Source organism: Sorex fumeus, unplaced genomic scaffold (assembly GCF_029834395.1).
Source record: "Sorex fumeus unplaced genomic scaffold, SorFum_2.1 ptg000029l, whole genome shotgun sequence".
NCBI classification, from domain to species: domain Eukaryota; kingdom Metazoa; phylum Chordata; class Mammalia; order Eulipotyphla; family Soricidae; genus Sorex; species Sorex fumeus.
In genome coordinates this window covers 15,759,646-15,784,914 of record NW_026606086.1, presented here as the reverse complement: position 1 = coordinate 15,784,914, position 25,269 = coordinate 15,759,646, and the positions used below count along the sequence as shown (strand labels likewise).

The 25,269-nt window shown below is 63.0% G+C and overlaps 2 protein-coding genes across 5 annotated transcripts; one reads left to right on the top strand and one right to left on the bottom strand.

The window, feature by feature from the left end:
• The first annotated feature begins 5,889 nt into the window (after positions 1-5,889).
• On the top strand, positions 5,890-20,097 carry EXOC7 (exocyst complex component 7). Of its 4 annotated transcripts, XM_056115424.1 has the most exons (20): positions 5,890-6,012; positions 6,159-6,224; positions 7,661-7,845; positions 8,093-8,198; positions 9,072-9,294; positions 11,717-11,884; positions 13,790-13,882; positions 15,077-15,222; positions 15,307-15,459; positions 15,619-15,717; positions 16,272-16,334; positions 16,539-16,605; positions 17,090-17,128; positions 17,664-17,729; positions 17,904-18,024; positions 18,626-18,721; positions 19,316-19,379; positions 19,494-19,535; positions 19,625-19,758; positions 19,940-20,097. In XM_056115424.1, the coding sequence occupies exons 1-20, from the start codon at positions 5,953-5,955 to the stop codon at positions 20,040-20,042; spliced, it is 2,094 nt and encodes a 697-aa protein (XP_055971399.1). In that variant the 5' UTR covers positions 5,890-5,952; the 3' UTR covers positions 20,043-20,097. The 4 variants fall into 4 exon arrangements, with proteins under 4 accessions (XP_055971399.1, XP_055971401.1, XP_055971400.1 ...); XM_056115426.1 differs by lacking the exon at positions 13,790-13,882; XM_056115425.1 differs by lacking the exon at positions 17,090-17,128.
• A 428-nt stretch (positions 20,098-20,525) lies between these two features.
• ZACN (zinc activated ion channel) lies at positions 20,526-23,566 on the bottom strand. The gene is made up of 9 exons (XM_056115439.1): positions 23,424-23,566; positions 23,225-23,349; positions 23,097-23,141; positions 22,877-22,983; positions 22,592-22,761; positions 21,454-21,578; positions 21,153-21,363; positions 20,922-21,074; positions 20,526-20,727 (listed from the first exon to the last, which is right to left on the bottom strand). The coding sequence occupies exons 1-9, from the start codon at positions 23,518-23,520 to the stop codon at positions 20,534-20,536; spliced, it is 1,227 nt and encodes a 408-aa protein (XP_055971414.1). The 5' UTR covers positions 23,521-23,566; the 3' UTR covers positions 20,526-20,533.
• Positions 23,567-25,269: the final 1,703 nt, after the last annotated feature.

Here is a 25,269-nt window from a genome sequence, read left to right as displayed (position 1 = left end):
GGTGTCAGCAGGGACGGGGGAAGGGGGCCCCTTGCCCAGGAAGAGCATCATGGCCCAGGCTCCCAACGGTTCCCAGAAAGGCCCGTCACATTGCCCACTCTGCTCCCGGGCAGGAGCGCTGGGCCTCACTTTGCCCTTGAAGGAAGCAGCTTCCAGAATTTCAGAAACCAGCCGAAGGCCAGAGCCGGCCGGTCCTGCAACCCAGCCCAGGGCCCCATAAAGCCAGGTCCCCATGGCCAGCCGCTGGGAGTTAAGGAGCCTGAGCCAGCCAACCAGCCCCCGCTGCCCTGCCCCCTCACCGGGCACTAAGACTGGCCCCAGCACCAGCGCATCCCCAGCCACCTCCTTGATCAGAGTGAATGGGTCGACAATGTGTGTGTGTGTGTGTGTGTGTGTGTGTGTGTGTGTGTGGTGCAGCGCCTGCTGCTCTGAGAGCTCAGGGGCCCAGAAGCCCAGAAGCCCAGGGGGCAGAGCCGGGGAGGGCACCTCCTGGCCCGTTCCTCCCGGGCTCCAGCTCCTCGGGTAGTGATGCAATGAATGAAAGGATGAAAGAACGGATAAAAGGACAGATGATGGAGGGAAGGATAGGTGGACAGATGGAATGATGGATGGATGGATGGATGGATGGATAGAAGGATGGATGTAAGGATAGATGACGGATGAATGGAAGGATGGATGACGGATGGATGGAAGGATGGATGGATGGATGGAAGGATGGGTGGACAGATGAAAGAATGGATGGATGAAAGGATGGATGGATGGATGGAAGGATGGATGGATGGATGGATGGATGGATGGACGGGTGGATAGATGAACGGATGGATGGATAGAATGATGGATGAGCTACTGCCTGCCTGAACAGCAGAGTGGGGAGCTGGACATACAGCTGCAGCCGTCACCTCTACGGCAGGAAGGGGAGGGGGCCGTGAGAAATGCCCAGGCCCCTGTTCAGGAAACTCAGAGGCCCCGGGGCTCAGTGTGGGCTCAGGAGGGTCAGGTGGGTCCTGGAGCGGCTTCAGACCAATGGGGGGCGCTGCTCATTCCAGGCCTGTGGGGTGAGAGGGAGGGAGTGGGGACTGGGACCCATCAGGGGCAGAGGGGGAGGGCATCTGCTCTCCTGATCCCCAACCCCTGGGGCCCGAGAGTGAGCATCCTGCAGAAGAGACGGGTCACTCATTACTTTCTGATGCCGTTTTTGGGGCCGCTTGAGTGATGCGCAGGGCTCCCTCCTGGCTCTGTGCTCTGGGGGTGGATGTCGTGGGACCAATGTGGTGCCAGGGATCAAACTGGGGTCAGCTGTGTGCAGGGGAGCGCCCTGCCCATGACCATCTCTCCAACCCTCATCGCCCTTTGTTTTTTAACCCCACCCCAAGCTCCAGGGTCTGGAACCCAAAAGAGCCTGTGGCCACAGGACAGCTGGGCCTGCCTGTCCCCAGTTCACTGGGGTGGTGGAACCCATATCCAGAGCCCTGGGTCTCACCGAGGCCGGGGGTCCCCCAAGCCTGGCACTGGGTAAAGTTTAACCTTGGGGCTACTGCCAGGGAGGGCTGAGTCCTCCGCCCAGGTGCCAGGACGGTTCAGGCCTCTCCCGCCATTCTTGCTGCTGTGAGAATTCCATTCTGCGAGGGAGGCACAGCCCACCCCAGGGGACAAGGAGGATCAGTGTGTTGAAGATCTGGACCCGGCCTGAGCCAGAAGACCTCATCAGCCGACTGGGCTCCAGCACATGCCCCCAACTCGATCTCTGATGTCCTCAGACCTGAATCGGAGTGGGGGAGGGATGCAGGACAGCTGACAGGATCCACGGTCGCACCTGAGAGGAGTCCCCTGAGGAACCTTCTAGAGCCCTCACAGCTGAGGAAACAGAGGAGTGGAGAGGCACAGACAGGGCTGTGGTGAGGGGCCAGTGTAGCGCCCTGAAGCACCCCTGATGGCATCACCTCGGCAGTGTGAGTCCCTGAGGGCTGCTTGGACCACAGAACATGGCAGAGTGACCCACATGGGGTGGGGCATGCCCAACCCCTCCTTCACCCTCAGGAACAAATGGCTGCAGGCAGCGGGCACGCCCCCCCATTCATTCATTCATTCATTCAGTCAGTCACTTGCCCATTCCTTCTCTCTTTCACTGATTCACCTCTCATTCACTGGCTCGCTCTCCCCATTTGACAGCCGGGAGCCCCTCTGCCGAGGACAAGCAGGTGCCAACAAGGCCCCAGCCAGGCCAACTACATGCTCCTCAGCCTCTGCCCACTGACTAGCGGCCAGGGGAGGAGGCACCTTATCCTCAAGCTGGGGGTACAGGCAGGATCTGCCACTGTCTCCCAGGGGCTGCCCAGATCCTCCCCTGCACCCCCTAGGCAAGCCTGCCCCTGTGCCACTCACACTGCTCACTGAGTGGAGCACTGCCCCCCCCCCCCCCAGTGGCCCCAGGCCCCCTTGGCCACTCCAGCCTCAGTTCTCCCCGGAGACACGGCCCCTACCCTACTTCCGGACTATCCTAAGGAGCCTCTTTCCTCAGGGTCCCTCACCCCACCCCCACCCCCAGTCCAGACACCTGTGTCTCCCAACCCCTGGAGGAAATGACGCTCCCCAACGACTGGACAGACACCGACCCCCCCCCCCCCCAGCAATTCCCAAGCTGCTGGTCTGGCAGCGGGCAGCAGGAGGCCAAGACCCCAGAGCGTCAAGGCCACATGCGGGGTTGGGGTGGGGGCAGTCTCCCCTGCAGCGGGCTTCTGGGGGGGACAGAGGTTGGAGGTGGCTGTGCTTTTGCAGGACTGGTGGGGGGCCCTGCCCTCCCACAGGACGAGGCTTCAGTCTCTGGCGGGCAACCGGGATGGACCCACCAAGATGCAGTTGCACCAAAGCGCTGAGTCACGTTCCAGGCACGCGGGCCCCAGGGGACCCACGGGGAAATGGGAGGTGGGGTGGCAGGGCAGCGCACAGGGGGAAGGGCGAGCTGCGGAGGCGCGTGCAGGGTGCGGGGCGAGCCGCGGGGACGCGCATAGGGGGCGAGCTGCGGGCGCACGCGCAGGGGACGCGGGGGCGCGCGCTGGAGGCGGGGCCGGCGCGCGAACGCGCACAGGGGCGGGGCGAGCTGCGGGGGCGCGCGCAGGGGGCGGGGCGGGCCGCGGTGACGCGCATAGGGGCGAGCGCAGGAGGCGGGGCGGGGCGCGGGGATGCGCACAGGGTCGGAGCGAACTGCGGAGGCGCGCGCAGGGGGTGGGGCGGGCCGCGGGGACGCGCGCAGGAGGCGGGGGGCGCGCTCAGGAGGCGGGGCGGGATGCACAGGCGGGCTGCGGGTAGGGCGCGTTCGCTGCTGAGCTGCCAGGGCGCGCGGGACGGTGGGAAGGGACGCGCGGGGAGGGGACTGAGGGCTGCTGGAGCGCGTAGGGGTCCCCGGGGTTCAGGCACCGCCCGGGACCCCCGCGGAGGGCAGCGGCTGATGTCCCCGCGTCCCGGAGCTTTTTCTGGAACTGCAGAGGGCGGGGGGGCACCGCAGAAAGGCCCGGGAGGGATTCTGCCCCGCGCCCCACAGCGCCATCCACCCCTTTGTGCCTTCGTGGCCTCGAGGAGTTTCTCGCCATCCCTTGCTTTCGGCCCGCATCCGCCGTCCTCCCCTTGGCACCCACCCACCCTCTTCCCCGTGTCATCCCGCTGCAGTCTCCCCGCTTCTTCCCACCGCGCCTTTGGCCCGCCGGGAGGTTCCAGCGCGCAAGGCGCGGGCGGCGGGCGCGGTGGGTGTCGGGCGCCCCCTCGCGGCCGCCGGGGGCCGTGCGCTGACCCCGCCTCGCTGACTCGGTGGGGCCTGGAGCGGGGGCTCCTGGGCCTGGGCACCTGCTCTTGGGGTTCTGGGCTTTTTGGTTGCTGTTTGGAAAGGCCGCACCCGGCCGCACTCAGGGCTTCCAACTAGCTCTGTCGCAGTCATGGCCAACAGAAGGTTCTGGAAACAGGGCCCTTAATTACCAAATTACACTTAGGGAAATGTGAGGAAATAGGCGCGCACACACACACAGTCACATGCACACCTGCACACTCACAATCACACACACCCTCTCACAGAAAAAAAACACGCTCGTTCACTCATTTACGAAGAGACTATTTCTCTTACTACCCACTTTGCAGGGAAAAAAAATCACTCGGGGCCCCTCTGGAAATCGACCTTCCTTAAGTCAGCAAACCAAAGCTCCCCTCAATGGCCCCCTGCACGGTCCACCCCCCCCCCCAGAGAACAGCATCCCCCACTCTGGGAGGGAAGCATCATTCTGAAGATGATGTTGCAGATAGATAGTGCTGTGCAGTGAATAGCGCTGTACAGTGGATGGCGCTGTGGAGTAGATGGCGCTGCGCAGTGCATGGTTCTGCGCAGTGGATGGCGCTGGGGAGTACAGTGCAGTGAATCGTTCTGTGCAGCGGTTGGCGCTGTGCAGTGCGTGGTGTCGTGGAGGAGATGGTGCTCTGCAGTAGTTAGTGCTGTGCAGTGGATGGCGATGTGCAGTGCCTGGCGCCGTGCAGGGGGGTGACGGCTGAGTGAGGCGGTAGGGCTGGTCTTCTTTAGCCCGGCGCTCAGCCTTCTCCGGGTTGCAGCCCTCTAACCCCGTCACCCTGTGCTGTGTCAGCACAGCCCTCCTAGCTCTGTCTCCTTTGCCTTCTTTGCCTTGATTTTCACTGGTGGGAGAGAAGCCCCCAAGCTAATGCTCTGGGGGTCCCTTTCTAGCAATTTTTGGCCAATGGGCTTGTGGTTCACCGTGAGACCCTGAGTCTGAGGGGGCAGGAGTACCCCGGCCACCTAGGGTTGCTCAGGGAGTTATGTGGTGTCAGGGATCAAACGGGTTGGTGGCATGCAAAGCAAGAACCTTATTCTCTCTCCAGGTCCCTCCCTTATTTTTGTGTTTTGTTTTGGGGCCATATCCAGAATTGCTCAGGATTTACTCCTGACTCTGTGCTCAGGGATCACTCCTCGTGGTGTTCAGGGGGAATTTATGGGGTGCTGGGGGATTGAACCCTGGTGTGTGGGGTGCATGGTAAGTGTCCTTCTCTTTATACTATCTGTCCAGAATCCTCCAAGAACTTCATTTCCGAGTACCCCCCCCTCCACTTCACCACACGTCTCTGCAGTCTACAGTGACCCTCCAGCGCAGGGGACAGTCTCTCGGTGGCTCTCCAGGCCCTCCGCTTGCTCTCCTCTTCCTTGGGTAGCTGTGCCCTAGGGTATGAAGGGGACCATGGGGAACCCTATTGCTTGGTGCCCCAAATCTTCTCCCCCACCAGCAGACAGCTCATTGTCTAGTTCCCTTGTGTCTGGAGGTGGGGTCCAGCCGGAAGCAGGGTGGGAGAGCAGGGCTGGAGGAAGGATGCTTGTGCAGCCGCTGGCTCTGGAGAGGGAACTAGCCCCTGGGGTCGGAAGAAGCCCGCGGGAGGGGGCTGGGGCTGACTGTGATTAGAGGGAACAGTCGGGGAGGAGGACTTGGACTCCGACCTGGAGCTCTGTGCCCAGCCTCTGGGCCCCTCATTGCCATCAGATAGGTACAGATTTGGCGTCTCCCGTATGCCACTCTCTGGGCTGCGCTCTGGAAGGAAGCAGGACGGGGGTGCCCGTCTTGAGAAAAAGGGGACACGAATTTGTCGCCTTCGTCAGCAACCTTTGCAAAAGCACCAGCGTTCGAACGCAGATGGCAAGTGATCTGTAACTACTCGGAGATCTTCTCAGATAAGGCGCAGCCTCAGGCCCCTACCAGGGTGAAGCGCGGCCGGTCACACTCAACATGGCCGCCAGGCCCAGCCGCGTGCGGAGCTCCGTGCAGACACACTTCCGCCAGGCCCGTCCAATGCGGTGCCGTCTGCGCGCTCCTGGGGCGGGACCCCGGGCGGAAGTGGGTGTGGCAGGGACGGAAGCCGAAAGGCCGCGCTGAGACGCGAACCTGGGGGAGTGAGAACCTCGGGGTCGCAGCGATGATCCCCCCGCAGGAGGCGTCGGCCCGGCGGCGGGAGATCGAAGACAAACTGAAGCAGGTTGGGCTGCCGCATGGGGGCGGGGGAGCAGGTCGGCGGGGGCCGAGCTCCAGGCCGGGGCAGGGCGCGAAGGGGCAGGTGGAGCGCGGAGCCGGGGTCGCCTGTGCTCCGGCTGCTGGTGATGTCGCCTCCTCCGCTCCCCGCAGGAAGAGGAGACGCTGTCCTTCATTCGAGACAGCCTGGAGAAGAGCGACCAGCTCACCAAGAACATGGTGAGTACCGCGCAGCCGGGGGCGGCGGCCGACGGGGGCCGGGCCGCCGAGGGTCCAGGGACCCGGGACCTAGCCCGGGCAGTGAGGTGGGGGGGTCTCACCAACAGGAGCCTGCACGTCCTTCCTGGCCACCCTTTCGGAGGCCGCTGCCCCTAGCCCTGGGCAGAATTTCCTGTCTGAGCCCCCCCCCCCCCCCCGCACGCCCCCTGCTTCTCCCCCACCCCCCACCTTGCCCTCCCTCCCTGCTCCCCTGTGGGGTCTGGCAGCAGCCCCAGGGTCCCTCAGTAGAATAAGTTCCAAAGCTCCAGCCTTGCAGTTGAGTCCTGGCTCAGACAGCCCTGGCCTGCCAAGTACCTGCGACAGCGCGCAGGTACCAGATGAATACAAGTTTCCTCCCGGATTTGTAAATTTTGTTTTTGGGGAAGCCACCCCGAGTTATGCTCAGGGTTTACTTCTGACTCTATGCCCCTCTGGGATCGCTCCTGGGAGGGCCTGGGGGGCCCTTAGCGGTGCCAAGGGTTGAACCTGGGTGGGCTGTGTGCAAGGCCAGCACTTTTCCCACTGTTCTGTTCTCTCTGGCCCCCCTCCCTGATGTTTCAGAGGAGACTTTTCTGTTTTGGTTTTTTGGGCTCACTCCTGGCTCTGCAATCAGGAATTAATCCTGGCAGGGGTCAGGGCACTGTATGGGGTGCCAGGGATTGAACCCAGGTCGGCTGTATGCAAGGCAAGTGCCCTCCTGCTGTGCTATTGCTCCGGGCCCTAGAGGAGAGTTTTCTGTCCAGACAGGGTGGACAGGAGCTGGGGTGTGTCTGTGCTAACGGTGAAGCCCTCAGCCGTATTAGAGGCGTTTCGCTGAGAGGGGCTAAAGGTACTGGCTGTGCAGTCGAGCTTTCCATATTTCTAGGAACAGGAATTAGAGGTCAGAGACGGGGGTTGGCAGCGGGAGAGAGGGAGGCTGCCCTGAAGTTTCTCTCAGGAAGAATGCCGTCCAGAAACGACTTGCCCTCGTCATACTACATGTCCCATTGATTTTTATTTATTTATTTATTTGGTTTTAAGGCCACAGCCAGCGGTGCTCAGGGGTTACTTCTGGCTCTGCACTCAGGGGTCACACCTGGAGGTGCTCGGGGGACCCTACGGGATGCCGGGGATCGAACCTGGGTTGGCTGCATCCAGGGCAAATGCCCTCCCCGCTGTACTATTGCTCCGATTCCTTTGTGTCCCATTTAGTTGGACCCCTCCAAAGGGGTTGGCCGCATACTTGGTGCGTGCTGGAATGTGGCGAGAAGCCGGTGTGCCTGGGTGCTAGCCACATAAAACTTATTGTCAGGGAAGCCCCCGAAAAAGTAGCAAACGCCAGAGTCCCGGATGCCTGTGGGTGGGCGGCAGGCGGGTGAGGCCAGGCCTGACCTCGGGCGGCCCCTTGATCCTGTTAGGTGTCCATCCTGTCCTCCTTCGAGAGCCGCCTGATGAAGCTGGAGAATTCCATCATCCCTGTGCACAAGCAGACGGAGAACCTGCAGCGGTTGCAGGAGAACGTGGAGAAGACGCTCTCCTGTCTGGACCACGTCATTAGCTACTACCACGTGGCCAGCGACACGGAGAAGACCATCCGGGAGGGGTGAGCAGGTCCAGGGGATGGGGGGATGCCAAGCCCCCCGTGGCTCTGGTGCTCCTAATCTCCATCCTGTGCGGAGCTCCGTGCTGGGCGTCAGCCACCCCCCAGGCTGGGCCCGTGTCCGTGCTAGACATCGGCCACCCTTCAAGGCTGGTCCTCCATGCGTGCTGGGCATTGACTGTTCCCCAGGCTGGACCTGTGTCCAGCTGGGCGTGGGCCACCTCGCAGGCTGACGAGGCTGTCCTTCCAGCCCCACAGGCAGGCTGGGCGAGTACCTGGGGAGCATGGCCAGGATTCAGAAGGCCGTGGAGTACTTCCAGGACAACAGTCCCGACAGCCCTGAGCTCAACAAAGTGGTAAGAGGCCAGCGGGGACTTGGAGGAGGTGGGCGGCTGCAGACCCTGCCCTGGTCTCCGGGCACAGCGAGAGGGAGGGACACGGCCACTCAGCGCTCACAGGCGCGTGGAAGGACCTCGGCCCTGGACATTGCCACTCGGGTTCTTATTTCATTTTGATGGTCAGATGAAGTCATGAATAACTAAGTATGTGCAAGCTGTAAATTACATAGCGCACGAATGCATGGGCGGGTGCCAGTCATGTGCTGTCTGGGTGTACCCCTCATTGTCTGTCCATTCCCCAGTGGGCCACCCATTGGCTCTTCTGAGGCCCGCGGCTCTGAGGGTTCCAGATACCTTATCCCGTCGTGGGGATCAGGGGCTCTGACCACTGGGCCATGGCTTACAGGTGCAGCGGGCAGGCGTTTGCTTTGCACGTGTCCAACCCAGGTTCTATCCCTGGCATCCCACATGGACCCCTGAGCCTGCTAGGAGTGATCCCTGAGCACCACTGGGTGTGGTCCCTCCCCTCCCCCCAAAAAATTCCCAAACCAAGAAGCACTTCCACCTTGTAACACCCTGGGTGTACATTTTTGTTTTGGGTCATACCTGGTGATGCTCAGGGGTCACTCCTGCCTCTCCACCCAGGGCTCACTCCTGGAGGTGCTCAGGGAACCATGTGGGATGCTGGGGCTTGACCCCGATCATCTGCGTGCCCAGCAAATGCCCTCCACGCAGTGCTCTGGCCCCTGAACACGCGTCTTGAAGGGCCGGTCCAGGGAGATTCCCTGTTGCTCGTGTGGGTGGAAGGAAGGGAAGGCTGAGGTGCCGAGGCCGGAATCAAGGGGGTCAGGAGGCCAGCTGCTGACCCGCGACCACCTGCGGCCTCCGCAGAAGCTGCTGTTCGAGCGGGGGAAGGAGTCGCTGGAGGCTGAGTTCCGCAGCCTCATGGCCCGGCACAGCAAGGTGGTCTCCCCGGTGCTCATCCTGGACCTGATCGGTGGCGAGGACGAGCTGGAGGCCCAGGAGGACGTGCCCCTGGAGCACCTGCCCGAGGCCGTGCTGCAGGACGTCATACGCATCGCCCGCTGGCTGGTGGAGTATGGCCGCAACCAAGGTGAGCAGCCTGGTGGTGGCGGCGCCCAAGGGGCAGGAGCAAGGAGTGTTTCTCCCTCTTCAATCCACCTGTGGGGTGTGGGCGGTTTCTATTTTATTTTGTTAATGATTCTTTTGATTTGGGGGCCACATCAGTGCTCAGGAGCCACTCCTGGCAGTGCTGGGATGGACTTGGGGTGGGCCTGTGTGCAAGGCAAGTGCCTCACCCGCTGTCCTATTTTTCTGGCCCTGTTAGTTTTCTTTTTTCCTTTTCCTTTTTTTGATTTTTGGGTCACACCCAGCAATGCTCAGAGGTTCCTCCTGGCTCTGCACTCAGGAATCCCTCCTGGTGGTGCTCAGGGCACCCTATGGGATGCTGGGGATCAAAACTGGGTCGGCCACATTCAAGTTATATGTCGTACCCGCTGTACTATTGCTCCAACCGCTGTTGCTTGTTTTCTAATAAAAGTTCTATAGCAAATGATAGGAGCTAATCAGGGGTAGCACGAACATGCATGATTGTGAATTCAGACAGAGCCAAGTTTTTTGTTTGTTTGTTTTGGGGCTACATTTGGCTTTGATCCATCCTTACTCCTGGCTCTGTGCTCAGGGATCATTTCTGGCGGTGTTCTGGGGACTCTGCAATGCCTCAAGGATTGAATGTGGGTCAGCTGCATGCAAGGAAAGTGCCTTCCCTGCTGCATTCTCTCTGTGGCCCAGTTACTGTTTTCTTTTTAACAGCTGCATAATGTTCCAAGGTTTTGGTAGCACTATTTTCTCTCTCTCTCTCTCTCTCTCTCTAGTGCTGGGGATCAAACCTCTAGCTTCACACATTGAGTCATTCGCTTTACTACTCACCTACACCGCATCCCCAATTTCGTTAGTCAATTCAGGCTTTAAAAAGCAAAACGTCGGGGCTGGAGCAATAGTACAACAGGGAGGGCGTTTGCCTTGCACGCGGCTGACCCAGGTTCGATTCCCAGCATCCCATAGGGTCCCCTGAGCACTGCCAGGGGTAATTTCTGAATGCAGAGCTAGGAGTAACCCCTGTGCATCGCTGGGTGTAACCCAAAAAACAAAACAAAATAAAACAAAACAAAAAAAGCAAAACATCTCAGGGAGGGACCGAGCCCAGGGGAAGAAACCGCGACGTGCATGCGTGAGACCTGGGACTCCATCCCTGGCACACACAGAAAATACAGTACAGCAGTTGCTGTAGTCTGCCCAAGTTAGATCCCCACCACCCCACAGTGTTCTGTAGTCCTGTCAGGAGTGATCCCTGAGGACCAGAATGATAGTCTAGTGGGGAGGGCGTTTGCCTTGCATGCGGCTTATGTGGGTTCGATCCCCAGCATCCCATATGGTCCCCCAAGCACTCAGGGGTGATTCCTGAGTGCAGAGCCAGGAGTAACCCCTGAGCACTGCTGGGTGTGGCCCCCACCCCCAATCACAAAAAAAAAAAGGAGTGATCCTCACTGAGCGCAGAGCCAGGAGCCATGAGCGCAGCTGCCTGTGACCCTAAAACCAAGACTCCCCGTAAGTGGAAACAGGCTAGAGAGGTGGTCCTGGGGCTAGTACACGAGCTCTGGGCGCAGGCAGGTCTGACTCTGGTGCGGCAGGGACCCTCTAAGCACCGCCGGCTGTGACCCCCAAACCGACAGACAGCTCCAGCCTCTGCTTACCCGTTCAGGCACCATGTTGGTCCTCTTCCTGCGTGTCATGGTCCTTCCTGGCTGGTGACAGGTCCTGCACCTGAAGCTGGCATGACAGGCTCCTGTACTGTGAGGACCCTGCACCCGAGGGCCCTCTATGTCGGGAGGGGGCGGGCATCCTCTGCCCTGAGCTGCCCTGATTTGATGCATGTTTGGTGTTGGGGTTCCTGGGGGCACCCACACGGGTTCTCAGCTTTCTGCTCACATGCTCGATCCCCGCTGACCAGGCCTGCTGATGGGCTTGGGGTCTGGGGCCCCCCTGCCCTCTGCCGCTGAGCCCCTGCCCGGGCCGGGTGTCGGCAAGGTCGTGGTGTCGCACAGGCGCAGCTGTCTCGCCGCCCCATGTTCCCTTCCAACTGTGTTTGGGGATCGAACCCAGGCCCCCACATCTTATTTCTTTTTTTCTTTTTTTTTTCTTTTTTTGCTTTTTGGGTCTCACCCTGCAATGCTCAGGGGTTACTCCTGGCTCTGCACTCAGGAATTACTCCTGGTGGTGCTCGAGGAAACCTATGGCATGCCAGGGATTGAACCCAGGTCGGGTGTGTGCAAGGCAAACGCCCTCCCCGCTGTGCTATTGCTCCAGCCCTATGTCTTATTTCTCCCCTGCAGAGCCTTACCCCGACAACCCCGACTGAGGCAGGTGTGTGGGTGACTGAGGCACCCCAGCTTGAGGGGCTGCTCACTGGGGCGTGAGGGTTCCCGAGCTGCCCCTCAGTCTCCCTGTCTCCCCAGACTTCATGAACGTCTACTACCAGATCCGCTCCAGCCAGCTGGATCGCTCCCTCCGCGGCCTCAAGGAGCACTTCCGGAAGAGCAGCTCCTCCGCGGGGGTGCCCTACTCCCCTGCCACATCCAACAAGAGGAAGGACACGCCCACCAAGAAGCCTGTCCGGCGGCCAGGTGAGCGCCCTTAGGGCCTGGGCGCGGCCAGAGGAGTGTGAGAGTCCTCGTTGGGTGCACGCCCGAGCAGGAGTTGGGGTGACAGCTGAGCCCTCATGTCTGTCCCTGCCCTCCTGACCCTGCGGGGCGGGCGGCTTCACTTTCTAGAAAGTGGCAAACGGTGGGCTGGACGAGCATATGCTGCCGCCCCCTCACCCCTACCACCACCAAGGCACAGCATCCCAAATGCTGGGCCGCTCCCGGCTGCAGCACCTCAGGGGCGAGAGGCCTGGCCAGGAGGCTGGGATTGGGGGACGCGACCTCCTGGCCTTCCTGGCGAGGGCAGATGGTCACCCAGTGTGTCTGCCACAGCCCCAGCAGGTGGGCCTGCAGAGAGTCTGGGTAGGACAAGCCCATAGGGAGCAACCTAGAAGAGTCCGGGCAGGACCAACCTGCAGGGAGCACCCTGGGAGAGTCCGGCTGGGACAGGGCCACAGAGAGCACCCCGGGAGAGTCCGGGCAGGACCAACTTGCAGGGAGCACCCTGGGAGAGTCCGGCTGGGACAGGGCCACAGAGAGCACCCCGGGAGAGTCTGGGCAGGATGGGCCTGCTGGGAGCACCCCGGGAGAGTCTGGGTGGGACTGGCCCGCAAGGAGCACCCCGGGTGAGTCTGAGCAGGGTGGGCCCTCAGGGAGCACCCCGGGAGAGTCCGGGTGGGACAGGGCCACAGAGAGCACCCTGGGAGAGTCTGGGTGGGACTGGCCCGCAAGGAGCACCCCAGGAGAGTCTGGGCAGGATGGGACCGCAGGGAGTGCCCTGGGAGAGTCCGGGCGGGATGGGCCTGTAGGGAGCACCCGGGTGTGGGGCTGCTGCTCCCTTCCTTTCCTGCTCCCTCAGAGAACCCCCAACCCTCTGGGCCTCTGCTGCAGGGTGCAGGTGGGGGCCGGCCACGCTCTGAGCAGAGGGAGGGACTTGCCCTCTCACCCTGACTCCTTGGCCTGGTCACTGCCTCTCGGGCATCTCCCAGGAGGAGGGTGCCAGTCCCCAGCCCAGAGCTGACCTTGCCCCTCCCACCCCTCACCTGTGAGCCCAAGAGGCCGTGCGGTCGCCGTGGCTTCTGTGGGTGTGGCGGGTGGGTGGGATCTGTGGGTACTGTCCGTGTCTGCAGCCCCCGGAGGTAACTGGGCAGCGGACCGGCCCCAACCAGGAGAATGATGGGTCTGTGGTAGTTGCTGCTGTGACTCCCGGGTTGGGGGGATGCCCGGGGGTCTCGTCTTCAGCCTCTAGACAGGAAGGAGCCTTCGGCCCCACCTCTGGGGGAGCGCTGGGTGAGAGGGTGGGGGTCCCGCAGTTTAAAGCGGGAGGAGTGTTTGCTGTCTCGGCCGGAGCCCTGTGCTGTGAGACTAACTCTCTCTTGTTTCCCCCCACCCCTGCGAGCGCACCAGCCCCTGCCCCCCTCCTCCGCCCTGGGTGCCGGTCCTCCTCCCGCTCTCCGCCTTGGGTCTCCTGCTCTGGTGGGCCTCTGACTCCTTGGTGTGGGGGCCAGGCCAGTGCCCCCATCTCCGGCCTCGCCCTCCTGGACACACAGGCCCCAGCTGCTCATGCTCGGGTCTGCAGCCATCTGCCGACCAGCTGCGGTGCCTGCGGGTCTGGTGGCCCCGGGTGCCTTTGTCACCGGTGGGGTGGGGGTGGCAGGCTCCTGTGGCCGTGCCCTCGGTGGCGAGTGTGGTTCCGGCTTCTCCTGCCTGCTCAGCACACCCAGAGCCGCGCGGGCCATCCGGGCAGGGCACGGGGACGGTGTCTGCAGGCCGCAGGAGAGGGGCCTGGGCGAGCCGCTGTCGGGGTGCGGGCTGGTGGTGGGCTCTGCTGTTTTCTCTCGCTCGTTTCCTAGGTCTTACCTGTTCTCTGTGTGGCTCTGGTGACAGGGACCATCCGTAAAGCCCAGAACCTTCTGAAACAATATTCCCAGCATGGTCTAGATGGGAAAAAGGGGGGCTCTAACCTCATTCCTCTGGAAGGTAATCACCCTGTGCTCCTCTCCTCCTCCTCCTCTATGTGTCCACTCACCCGGCAGGGCAGAGCCCGGGAGCGCCCCTTGGGCCTCCTTGAGGCCCCGCCCCGCCCGTCTGTCCTGTTCCCCGTCTCCACTCGACGCCAGTTCTTTCTCCCAGACAGCCTTTTCACGCTCAGACCAGCGGGGACAGGCCACGGTGCTGGGCCCCCATCCGCCTGGCTTCAGGGATGGGGTGCTGGGCTGCTCCGTCTAAGGACCAGCCCCAGGACGGAAGCAGACGCCTGCCCACTCTTGCGGACTCTCTCCTGAGAGCCGCCCCCAAAGCTGCGGAAGGTTCTACCCCACCTGCCTTGGTCCTGCCACGGCCTCCCCTGGGTCCCTTCCGGGCCAGGGGACCTGCCCAGTGCTGCGAGTCAGGCTTGAAACGGCTGTTCCCGAGGGGTCCCTGGCAGAGGAGGGGCTTAGAGCCGTCTCCCATGCCGCTCCCCGCCCCCCACCCCCTTCCCGGCGAGCCCGGCTTTCTCCCCCGGCCCCTGGACAAACGCCTGTTTGCGGCCGACATCTCGCTAGGTCACGAACATGATTTCCGAATTAAGCATCTGTCCGAGGCCCTGAACGACAAGCTCGGGCCGCTGGCCGGTGAGTACCGCTGTCCGGCCTGCGGGAGCCGACCACGACGGGCCACCCGCCCTCCTGGGGGGCGCAGTTATCTGCGGCCCGGAGTGCGTGCCCGGGGACAGCCCCCCCGGGAAGGCAGGCAGGCCGCCCCAGCACCTTCACCGCCAGCTCCAAGGCCCTGGCAACTAGGAGTCCGGCTTGTGGGCTGCGGGAGCCACTGCCCCCGCCCAAGCTCCTCCAGGCTTGCAAGCTCTCGGCCAGTCTGACTCAATGCCCGGTGGGCCTGCTCCCCGCGGGGGACCCTGCGCGCCGCCATCCACAAGGCCTCGTCCAGGCAGTGGGTCTTGGGGTCTTCCCTTCCGCACCGCTAGTCCCGGGAGCGCCAGTCCCCGAGTCTGCCCTCCGGGGCCAAGCTGGAAGCAAAGCTGCACTCCTGTGGCCCTCTCGAGCCTGGCCAGGCCTGGAGATCCCCTCAGCCAGACCAGCCTTCCTCTGCCCCGTGCACTGCCCACTCCCCTGCAGGGGGCAGAGGCTGTCCCCGTCCCCACTGCAGCGACTCAGGGACACCACTGTCCCTCAGGGAGAGATGACATGTTGGACGTGGAGACGGACGCCTACATCCACTGCATCAGCGCCTTCGTCAGGCTGGCCCAGAGCGAGTACCAGCTGCTGGTGGACATCATTCCCGAGCACCACCAGAAGAAGACCTTCGACTCCTTGATCCAGGTCCTGCCTCCCCCAGTGGCCCTCAGTGACAGCCCTGCCCCGTCTCGATGGGCCCTGGGAACCAGCCCTTTGCTTCCCCTGCAGGATGCGCTGGACGGGCTCATGCTGGAGGGGGAAAACATTGTGTCAGCCGCCCGCAAGGCCATCATCCGCCATGACTTCTCGGCCGTGCTGGGCGTCTTCCCCATCCTGCGGCACCTCAAACACACCAAGCCCGACTTCGACCAGGTGCTCCAGGTATGGGGCATCCCCTTGCTGCCCTCCCGCCTCTGCTTGAAGGGGGAGAGGGTGGCAGGCTGGACCTGCAGAGATACCCAGTGACACCCGTGGGTCCCTGGGGCGAGGGGCAGGGTGAGGTGCCCTCTGGCCAGCAGTGCAGCCGCATGTTTTCTCCAGGGCACGGCGGCGGGCACCAAGAACAAACTGCCCAGCCTCATCACTTCCATGGAAACTGTGGGGGCCAAAGCGCTCGAGGATTTTGCTGACAACATCAAGGTGGGAGTTGGGGCGGGGGGGGGGGGGGGGGGGGGGGGGGGGGGGGGGAACACCGCCTGAGAGGGGGTGGAGCTGGGGGCGGGGCTGCGATGGGGCGGAACTGGGTGGGGTTGGGATGGGGGCGGGGCTGATCTGTGAGGGGCGGGGCCGGCCCTGGGGCAGGATTGTGACAGGGTGAAGCTGGGCCGGGGCGGGGCTGCAGGGGGTGGAGCCAGAACTGGGTGGGCTTGGGATAGGGGTGGAGCTGGGGGCAGGGTGCGGCCTTGAGGGGCGGGACGGCACTGGGACAGGATTGTGATAGGGTGAAGCTGGGCCGGGGGCGGGGCTTCAGGGGGCGGAGCCAGAACTGGACTGGGCTTGGGTGGGACTGGGGGCGGGGCCTTGAGGGGCGGGACGGCGCTGGGACAGGACTATGATAGGGCGAGGCTGAGCCAGGGGCGGGGCCTTGAGGGGTGGGGGCAGAACAGGGGGCGGAGCTTGGGATAGGGGTGGAGCTGGGGTCCGGGCCTCCTTGGTCCTGTCTCTGGGAGCCCGTCTTCATCTCCACCTCACAGAACGACCCAGACAAGGAGTACAACATGCCCAAGGACGGCACCGTGCACGAGCTCACGAGCAATGTAGGTGCCTGCAGGCCGGGGCGGGGACGTGACTGCCTAGGGGCCACACAGACAAGCCAGGGCCAGCCAGGGGTGCAAGGGTGCGGAGGAGGGGGTGGCCACCCGCCAGACTGCCGTGCTCAGGGGCACCGGGGAGGGGTGGGATGGGGAAGGGGCGGCCGCCCACCGCCCTGCCCCTGAGTCCCCGTGACCTCGCCCCTGCAGGCCATCCTGTTCCTGCAGCAGCTCCTGGACTTCCAGGAGACGGCAGGTGCCATGCTTGCTTCCCAAGGTACCGCCCCTCCACCGTCCACCCTCCCTCTGGCTCGGACAAGGGGGTCAGGGCCCCCAACGCGCCCCCCTCCCGCCACCTCTGGCTGAGGATGTCCATCTGCCCAGCGAGGGCCGGTGGCTGGTTCTGGTGTGCGACCACCCTCTCTTCTCTCCCCTTCAGCACCCCCCTTGCCACTCCATTTAAGAAACCCCCTCGGTGGAGCCCTCAGTGGACCGAGTTGCCCACCCCCCTTCCTCCTGCGTGTCCACCCACTCTGCTGTCCCCCTGCTGCTGACCCAGGCCCCTCAGCCTTACTCTGTTCCGCCCTCGGTGTCAGAAGCTGAGGGACGGTGTCTGGGTCCCCAGGGTTTGCTGAGCCGTGGGGTGCCCTGTGGGCCTTCCTGGGGCGCGTGGCGGCGGGCGGCGTTTCTAACCTGATGTTGCCTCTGCATCTTTCTCCCTGTCTCTCCCCTCCCCGCGTGCACTGCCTTTCACTCCGTAGTACTTGGGGACACATACAATATTCCTTTAGACCCCCGAGGTAAGCATCGGGGCTCTGCAGGCCCCGCGGGTGAGGTTCCCGGGACAGGGTCCCCCGACTGACTGCAGTGGGTGCCTCCTCCTTCCTCCCGGCTCTCTCTCCGTTCCGCCCTGGCCGTCTCCTGTCTCCGAGCTTGTCTGTGCGGCTCTCTGCTATGTGGCACCCATGCCCTCTCTCCTGCCCCCTTGCCCCCACCCCCGCCTGCTGCCAGCTCTGAGCAGGCTGGTGCCCCCTGTGCGGGAGGGTCCCGGGAGGAGAGGGAAAGGGACAGAAAGTGGGGGGCATGAAAAGCGGCTCCAACACTGGGCGGCTGCCCATGGGCCATGCCAGACTGGGTGCCCGCTGCCCGTCCATGTGGCCGCACCTGCCGCCACCCTTTGCGGGCTTGCTGTGGGCCGTCCAAAGTGTCCTGGGAGTATCCCTGGACCCGGGGGAGGCCCCAGGCCCTGTCGACCCTTTCTCGGGTTGCTCCTGAGCTGAGGGAGGGCCAGAGAAGGTTCTGGACTGACACCACTCACTGGCCTTCTCCTTCCAGAGACCAGTTCCTCGGCCACCAGCTACAGCTCCGAGTTCAGCAGGCGCTTGCTCAGCACCTACATCTGTGAGCCCCGCGCCCCCGCCCTGGGCCCACCCTTCTGGCAGGGGTCACCCTGGGGGCCCACGGTAGTTGAGTCTGAAGTCAGGAGGGGCTTGGAGCTTGGGCGGTCCAGGGGCCACCCCAGGCTTAGATCGTAGCGTCCGAGTGCCATAGGTTCGAGCATGTCCTCCCCCACAGGTAAAGTCTTGGGTAACCTGCAGCTGAACCTGCTGAGTAAGTCAAAGGTGTACGAGGACCCGGCTCTGAGCGCCATCTTCCTGCACAATAACTACAACTACATCCTCAAGGCCCTGGAGAAGTAGGTGGCGTGCACCTGTGGAGGGTGCTGGGGCGTGTGTGTGTCTGTTCAGCGGGAGAGAATGTGTGTGTGTGTGTGTGTGGTGAGGGAGCTGGGGTGTGTGTGTGCAGGGGGGAGGGAATTGGTGTGTGTTTGTGAAGGGTGAGGGGTTGGGGTGTGTGTGTGTGTGGTGAAAGAACTGGGGTGTGTGTGTGCAGGGGGGAGAGAATTGGTGTGTGTTTGTGAAGGGTGAGGGGTTGGGGTGTGTGTGCGTGGTGATCTGTGGGGGGGGTGAGAAAACTGGGGTGTGTGTGAGGGGTTAAGGAACTGGTGTGTGTCTATGTGTGTAGTGAGGGAATTGGTGTGTGTGTATGTGAGGGGTGAGGGGATCCGGGGTGTGTGTGTGTGAGAGGGATGAGGGAACTGGTGTGTGTGAATGAGGGAACTGGTATGTGGAGGGGTTGAGGGAACTGGTGTGTGTGTGTGTGTGTGTGTGTGTGTGTGTGTTTGTGTGGAGAGAACTGGTGTGTCCATGTGTCTGTCCCGTCCAATCCCCTCCCTGACTGGTGTCAAGCAGGCACCGGAAGCCCAGCCCCTCCCTGTCCGCCCCACTCCTGCCCAGGTCTGAGCTGATCCAGCTGGTGGCTGTGACGCAGAAGACGGCCGAGCGCTCCTACCGAGAGCACATTGAGCAGCAGATCCAGACGTACCAGCGCAGGTGGGCGCGGACCCGGGCTGGCATCTGTGTCGGAATCCATGCAGGGGTCGCAGTGGGCGCCTCTGTACAGGGCAGCCTGTGCCAGGGCGACAAGGTGGGCTCCTGGCAGGCCCCGCGGGCACCTGGGGCCCGAGCAAGGCGGCAGGTGCCAAGCGCCAACCCAGCAGAGCTCACCGAGGCCGTTTTCTCTGGCCTCCTACATCTCTGCACGTGTTGTCAGCCCTGTCCCCCACAGCCACTGCTCCACTTCTGTCAGTCACGCCGGAGCTGCTCAGGTGCCCAGAGGGCACTGCGGGGTGCTGGCCATCGACCCTGGGGCTCGGTGGCTTGTGCCTGCTGGTGTTTGCATGGCTAAGAGGGAAGCCAGAGCCGGGTCTGTCCCCAGGAGAGTCCGCTCAGAACGGGCTAATTACTGTCCCGGTCAGAATCTGCCCTTTGCCACCCTTAGTAGATAAAAACCATCATGCATGGGCTCAGCTGAGGGACTGCATGATGCTTGCGTGAGGCCTCCCACCACCACCCTCATCAGCCCTGCGGGCCTCAGGAAGCCTCAGCCGCGTTAAGTGTTCGCCCTGCCCTGCGGTGTCCCCACAGCTGGCTGAAGGTGACGGACTACATCACCGAGAAGAACCTCCCCGTGTTCCAGCCCGGCGTCAAGGTGGGTGGGAAGGGGAGGGAGAGACAGGCTCCTTCTGGGCTGGGGGATGGGAATGGGGCAGGGCCAGGGGCTGGGGATGTGGTCTGCACTGAGGACAGTTTTCTCGACCTCCAGCTCCGGGACAAGGAACGGCAGATGATCAAGGAGCGATTCAAGGTTAGCAGGGGGCCCTTGCTTCCAACCCCCACACTGCTCACTGCCTCGGGCCCATGCAGACCCCAGCCATGTCCCCATTTGCTGCCCAGGGCTTCAATGATGGCCTGGAAGAGCTGTGCAAGATCCAGAAGGCCTGGGCCGTCCCGGACACGGAGCAGAGGGACCGGATCCGCCAGGCGCAGAAGAACATTGTCAAGGAGACCTATGGGGCCTTCCTGCACAGGTGCGCCCGGCCGGAGGGAAGGACAGGGTGGGGGCCTCCTCACAGGTGCGCCCTTGTGGACTGGCTGCTGTGCTTCTGGGCCTGGGGCCCTGGGCAGGGTAGGGGCCAGACAGGGTCCCGCCAGGGCCACCGCACTGGGGAGGGGCGCAGGGCCTGACCCCCGTGCCCTGTGTTATGCCAGGTATGCCAGCGTGCCCTTTACCAAGAACCCCGAGAAGTACATCAAGTACCGCGTGGAGCAGGTGGGCGACATGATTGAGCGGCTCTTCGACACGTCAGCCTGAGTGGCTCTCGGCCCGGAGACGGGCCACGGGGACACATAAAACGTTTCACTTGCCACTGGGCCCGCTGCATCCCCTCCTTTGGGCGCGTCCCAGCCCCCGGATTCTGGGGTTTGGGTACACCTGGCATTTCCCGGCCCCCGAGGCTGGTGGGCAGACGAGACTGGCCCTGTCCAGAGCTGGGCAGAGCCCCCTCCCTGTTCTTGTTTGAAGTGCAGAGCACCTGGAGAAGACATCGCGTCTTCTGTGTTGGCTCCTGTCTTCTCCAGCACCTGCCGCGAGGCGGGAGAGCTGGCGTCTGTCAACTCAGGGGCCTGTGCGTGACGATTCTGGGGTGATGGTTGCGGGGGTCCCCTGCTCGCTGGGAAGGAGGAGCTGAGCTCATGGAGACAGGCCTGCCGGGGGGCTTGCTCAGAGCAGGTTTATTCACGCACCCATGGACATGCTTTCCTGGGCACCGTCCTTCCCACAAAGAACCCCCCAGCCCGGCTAGGTCACATCCGGGGCTGCCCCCCGTGGGGTGCAGCCAGACCAGGGGCGGGGTGAGACCTGCATGTGGCCCAGGCCCAGATGCCCGCGAAGACCAGCTGGCTGCCCAGCACGCCCACCACGTATACCAGGAAGAAGATGTGGTCCGCAGCCTCCAACAGGCTCCTCCAGGGCCACTTTCCTCCTCCTTGGGGAGCCCCTGAGGGGAGAGAGAAGGGGACATTTCCCGGGACTGTTCGGAGCGGAGAGTCGCCTGGGCCCCAGGAGGCCGAGCCTCGGACGGGCAGCAGGGAAGGCACTTGGCTCGCATGCGGCCAGCTTGGGTGTGATCCTGGTACCCACCAGGGTCCTTGAGCCCTGCCGGGGGTGATCCCCGAGTACCAGGGCAGACACGAGAGCGCCCGGGGCCATGCCCACCTTCCGGCCGCGGCGGCGCTGGCTTCTCCGTGGGGCCGGGACCGTTGCTCCGTGCCAGCAGGCCGGTGAGCAGCACGGTCTCTGCGGTGCTGAGGAAAAGCAGGAGCAGCAGCACCGTGAAGTAGTACACTGAGGGGGGGTTTGGGGGGGGCACAGGTCAGGGCTGGCCCAAGGCTCCAGCACCCGGGTGAGGGAGGCCGCGCTTACAGAACACGGGGTTGCAGGAGGAGGAGCTGGGCAGTGCCTGCACCAGGGACGAGTGGAAGACCAGGTAGCCCAGCAGCAGGGTGACCTTGTAGGCAATGCGCTCTGGGGCCCCGAGGGGCAACAGCCCCCCGCACACGTCAGCCAGGAGCAGCGCCTCCCCCGGGACCAGCAGCGCCAGGACGCCCTTGACCGCCGTGTTCTGGAGGCGCAGCTGAAAGGGAGACAAGGGGTAGGGGCAAGGGCAGGGGTGTGCCGGCACCCCGCCCACTCCGACCCCCCCCCCCCCCCCGCCGCTGCTCACCGTCACCTGGAAGCAGGGCACCAGCTGCCTGGGGGGGATCTGAGCCGTCACGTCCTCAACCACGTACTCCCGCTTCACACTCACGATCTGGTTCACGGCATGAACCTGAAACTCCAGCTCCACCGCTGCCGGTGGGGCAGGCGGGAGTGAGCTCAGGAAGATGCAGCCTCCTCTGGTTCCTCTAGGGACCAGCGACAAGTAGGGACCGGCGCCCCCACCCCACTCTTGGTGGAACCACACCTGGTGATGTTCAGGGCTACTTCCTGGCTCTGCACTCAGAAATGACTCCTGAGGGTGCTCAGGGAACCATATGGGATGTTGAGGTTCGAACCCGGGTCCGCCCCATGCAAGGGCAAGCGCTCTCCCTGCTATACTATGGCTCTGGCCCCTATGAAAGTTTCTGGTGGTGCTAGAGAAGGTTTTGGCCTGAGCAAGGATTTCCTAAAGCCTTATCTTGTAACATCCCCCAACGTTTCCTCAAGGAAGGGGCTTAGATGCAAGTTTTCCATTAAATGCACTGAGACCAGGGAGATGGAGCAGGGGACCAGAGCATATGCCGCACACTCAGATCCCCCCATGCACTGGCACATGGCCCCCGCCCCCCAGTGCAGTCTGCCACCAGAGAGCTGTGACCTGCACCCACCAGCACGTCACCTCACACTGGAAATATGGTTCGCAGCAGGAGCCTGGAAGAATGGGAGGGGGCCCGGTCCCACTGGCCGCCTGGGGCGGGGGGTTCTGGGGTCTACCCATTTAAGGTGTCCCTAGGTATAAGGCCACAGTGGCCTGGGTGATGCCATCAGGTCAGCACTGCAGCTGGACCCCTTGGAGGTTGCGGGCAGTTGCTCTAGTGAGGCTGAGTTGGGTATAGAGCCCCGGGGAGCTAGGAGGACCTTGCCGGGCACACATCTGACCCGGGGTCAACCCCCAGCATTGCACATGGTTCCCCTGAGCACTGCCAACAGTGACACCTGAACACGGCTGGGTGTGACACAACCCCCCCACACACACACACACAAAGAACAGGGAGCCAGGAGATGGGGTGCAGGTCACACGCTCTTGCTCCTAGATCTCAGCTTCCCTGACCCCACGCACAATCCTTTGGCCCTCCCTGGCCCAGCCCCCATCCTGGCAGCACCTGAGTTGCTGAAAGCGAAGAAGCTGAGGGTGCAGTTGCTCTGGTCCCGGGGGAAATGCAGGAGCTCCAGGTCACAGTTGGTCTCCATGGTGAGGGCCAGGTAGAGCTCTACGTGGCCGTGACGGTCCACTCGGATCCGGGGACTCTGGTCCTGCCAGTCCACCCAGAGCCTGCCGGGAGGAAAGGCCCCACTGGGCCAGAAGCCCACGCCTCTGCCTGGGGACAGTGGGGAGCCAGAGGGGAGCAAGGACGCCCTGGGTGCTCGGGGGAGGGGCAGGAACCTACGCCTCCTGGATGGTGAGTCCTGGGGTCCAGAGCGAGTCCCAGGGCAGCGAGACCACGTGCCGGGGGTTGCTGCTCGCGTTCCAGGCCAGGCGGGCATCCAGCCAGGACTGGGGGGGTGAGAGGGTATCTCAGGCTCTTGCTCCCCACATCTCCCTGGCCCTTCCTTGGCAGGGGACTGCAGCCAGGCTGCCCGTCCTGCCCTGCCCCCTCCCATATTCACCAGCCGGAGCAGCAGCATGGACGACACGGTGTAGCGCAGGATGTCCTGTGGGACGGGGGCAGCATCTCAGTGGACACAGCTGTGCCCACTCCCCTCCTGCGGGGGTTGGGGGGCTCACCCTCACTCACCACATTAAGGACATTGGTCACAAACACATGCACGTCCATGAGTAGAGGCTCAGTCCCGTTGCTGGGGATCTGGATGGTCTCCTGAGCCTTCTGGGGCGAGTCGTGTTTGAGGAAGGATGGCCAGGCTGAGGGATGGACGCAGAGGTCACCCAGGAGTCCCAGAGTTCGCACCCAAGCACACCCTGTATTCTCCACCTACCGAGCGCCGGCGCCTGGAAGCCCCTACCCAGGACCGAGGATGGCTGTGTGGCGCTCAGCCCCAGGACGGCGAGGGGGAGCAGGAAACTCGGGGCCATTGTGGTTGCATGCGGCAGGGAAGCCTGAGACACAGTTTCTAGTGGAGTCACGACTCCGGAGTGGCTGGGCAGGGGCAGCTGCACAGTGCAAAGTCCCCGAAGCCTGGCATATGAAGCCCCCCCCTCAGTTCCGCAAACACCCGAAGACAAAGGCCAGGGCCGAGCCCAACCTGCCTGCACCTGCCAGCGCCTGGTCCCGCTCCATTTCCACCACCTGGGATGGGTTGCCATGTTTAAGGCACCAAGCGGGACCCAACAAACAGAATCCTCCCCCACCTCCCAACACACACAGGGTCTCGACTCGGTCCTTTCAATCTGACCAAAAAACCTAGTGACCTAGGCCCACTACAAAAAGTGCCTGGTGTCGGGGCTGGAGCAATAGCACAGCGGGTAGGGCGTTTGTCTTGCATGCGACCAACCCGGGTTCGATTCCCAGCATCCCATATGGTCCCCTGAGCTACCGACAGGGGTAATTCCTTTGTGCTGAGCCAGGAGGAACCCCTGTCCATTGCCGGGTATGACCCAAAAAGAAAAAAAAGTAGTGCCTGGTGTTGGGGGCTTGGAGCGACAGTTTGGAGGGCAGGGCTCTTGCCTGGCACTCAGTCGACTCAGGGTCGATCCCCACCACAAGCCACACTAGGAGTAACCCCTGACTGCACAGTCAGGAGGAAGCCCTGAACACGGCAGGGCGGGGCCCCCAAAATAGCAAAAACAAAAATAATGAGCAGACTTCAAAATGCACATCTGGGGCCGGAGAGAGCATAGTGGGAAGATGCTGGCCTTGCCCACGGGACAGACCAGCCTGGAGCCCTGCACTGCACGGGGTTCCCTGAGCACCTCTGGGTGGAAGACCCCAAAATAAAAGTAGAATGCACCTTTCTGTTTACATAGTCGAGTTTTTGGGAGGGGCCACACCTGGCAGCAGGCAGGGTTACTCCTGGCTCTAAGATCAGGGATCACACCCTGTGGGCTCGGGGACCATATGGGTTGTCTGGGATTGAACCTAGATAGGCTGCGTGCAAGGCAAATGCCCTACCCACTGTACTGTTGGTCTGGCCCTAAGGTTTGCATACTCTGTTATCTTAGAGGGGTACCCCTACAGATGTGGGGCGTGCAAGCACAGTTAAAGGCTTTGCAAGCATCTCAGGCAGTCTGGTCCCCTGGGCCACGTGACACAGCCAAGACTCGGTCACCTTCGGACGATGCGGGGAAGGGACAGGGCCCAGGAGGACTGAGCACCCCTACCCGGCGTGACTCTGGCTCCCAGCGCGCCCTCTGAGACTTCTCAGCCTTGGAAGGCGCAGACAGAGCTGGTCTGCTCACAGACGGGGTGCTTCACTCCGGGGGCTGGGCCTCTCCCACCTTCCTAGTCTCGGGGTGGAGGCTGGTGGGGGGGAGGGCATGGAAACATCCCAAAATCCAAAGTCTTTGCCCAACTGTTCCCACCCCATTCTATGCACAGGCCAGAAGCCGGATCCCCTAGCAACGATGCAAGGGGCAAGAGTCCCTGGCCCTTGGGTGGTATTCCTGAGCATTCCCTGTCCCCCCGCCCCGCACCCCGCCCCTCCCCGGGGAGACTTCAAGCACCGATCATTTCCCAGCGATAGAGCGAGCCCCAGTTCAGGGACAGCCGCACACGCGCAGGCGCATTCCGACCGAGCGACGGCGTCCAGGTCCGCCGCGATCCCGTCAGCCCCCGCGGCAAGGGCCGCTCTGTCCGGCCGCGAGCGCCCCGTCTCCTCTATCCCG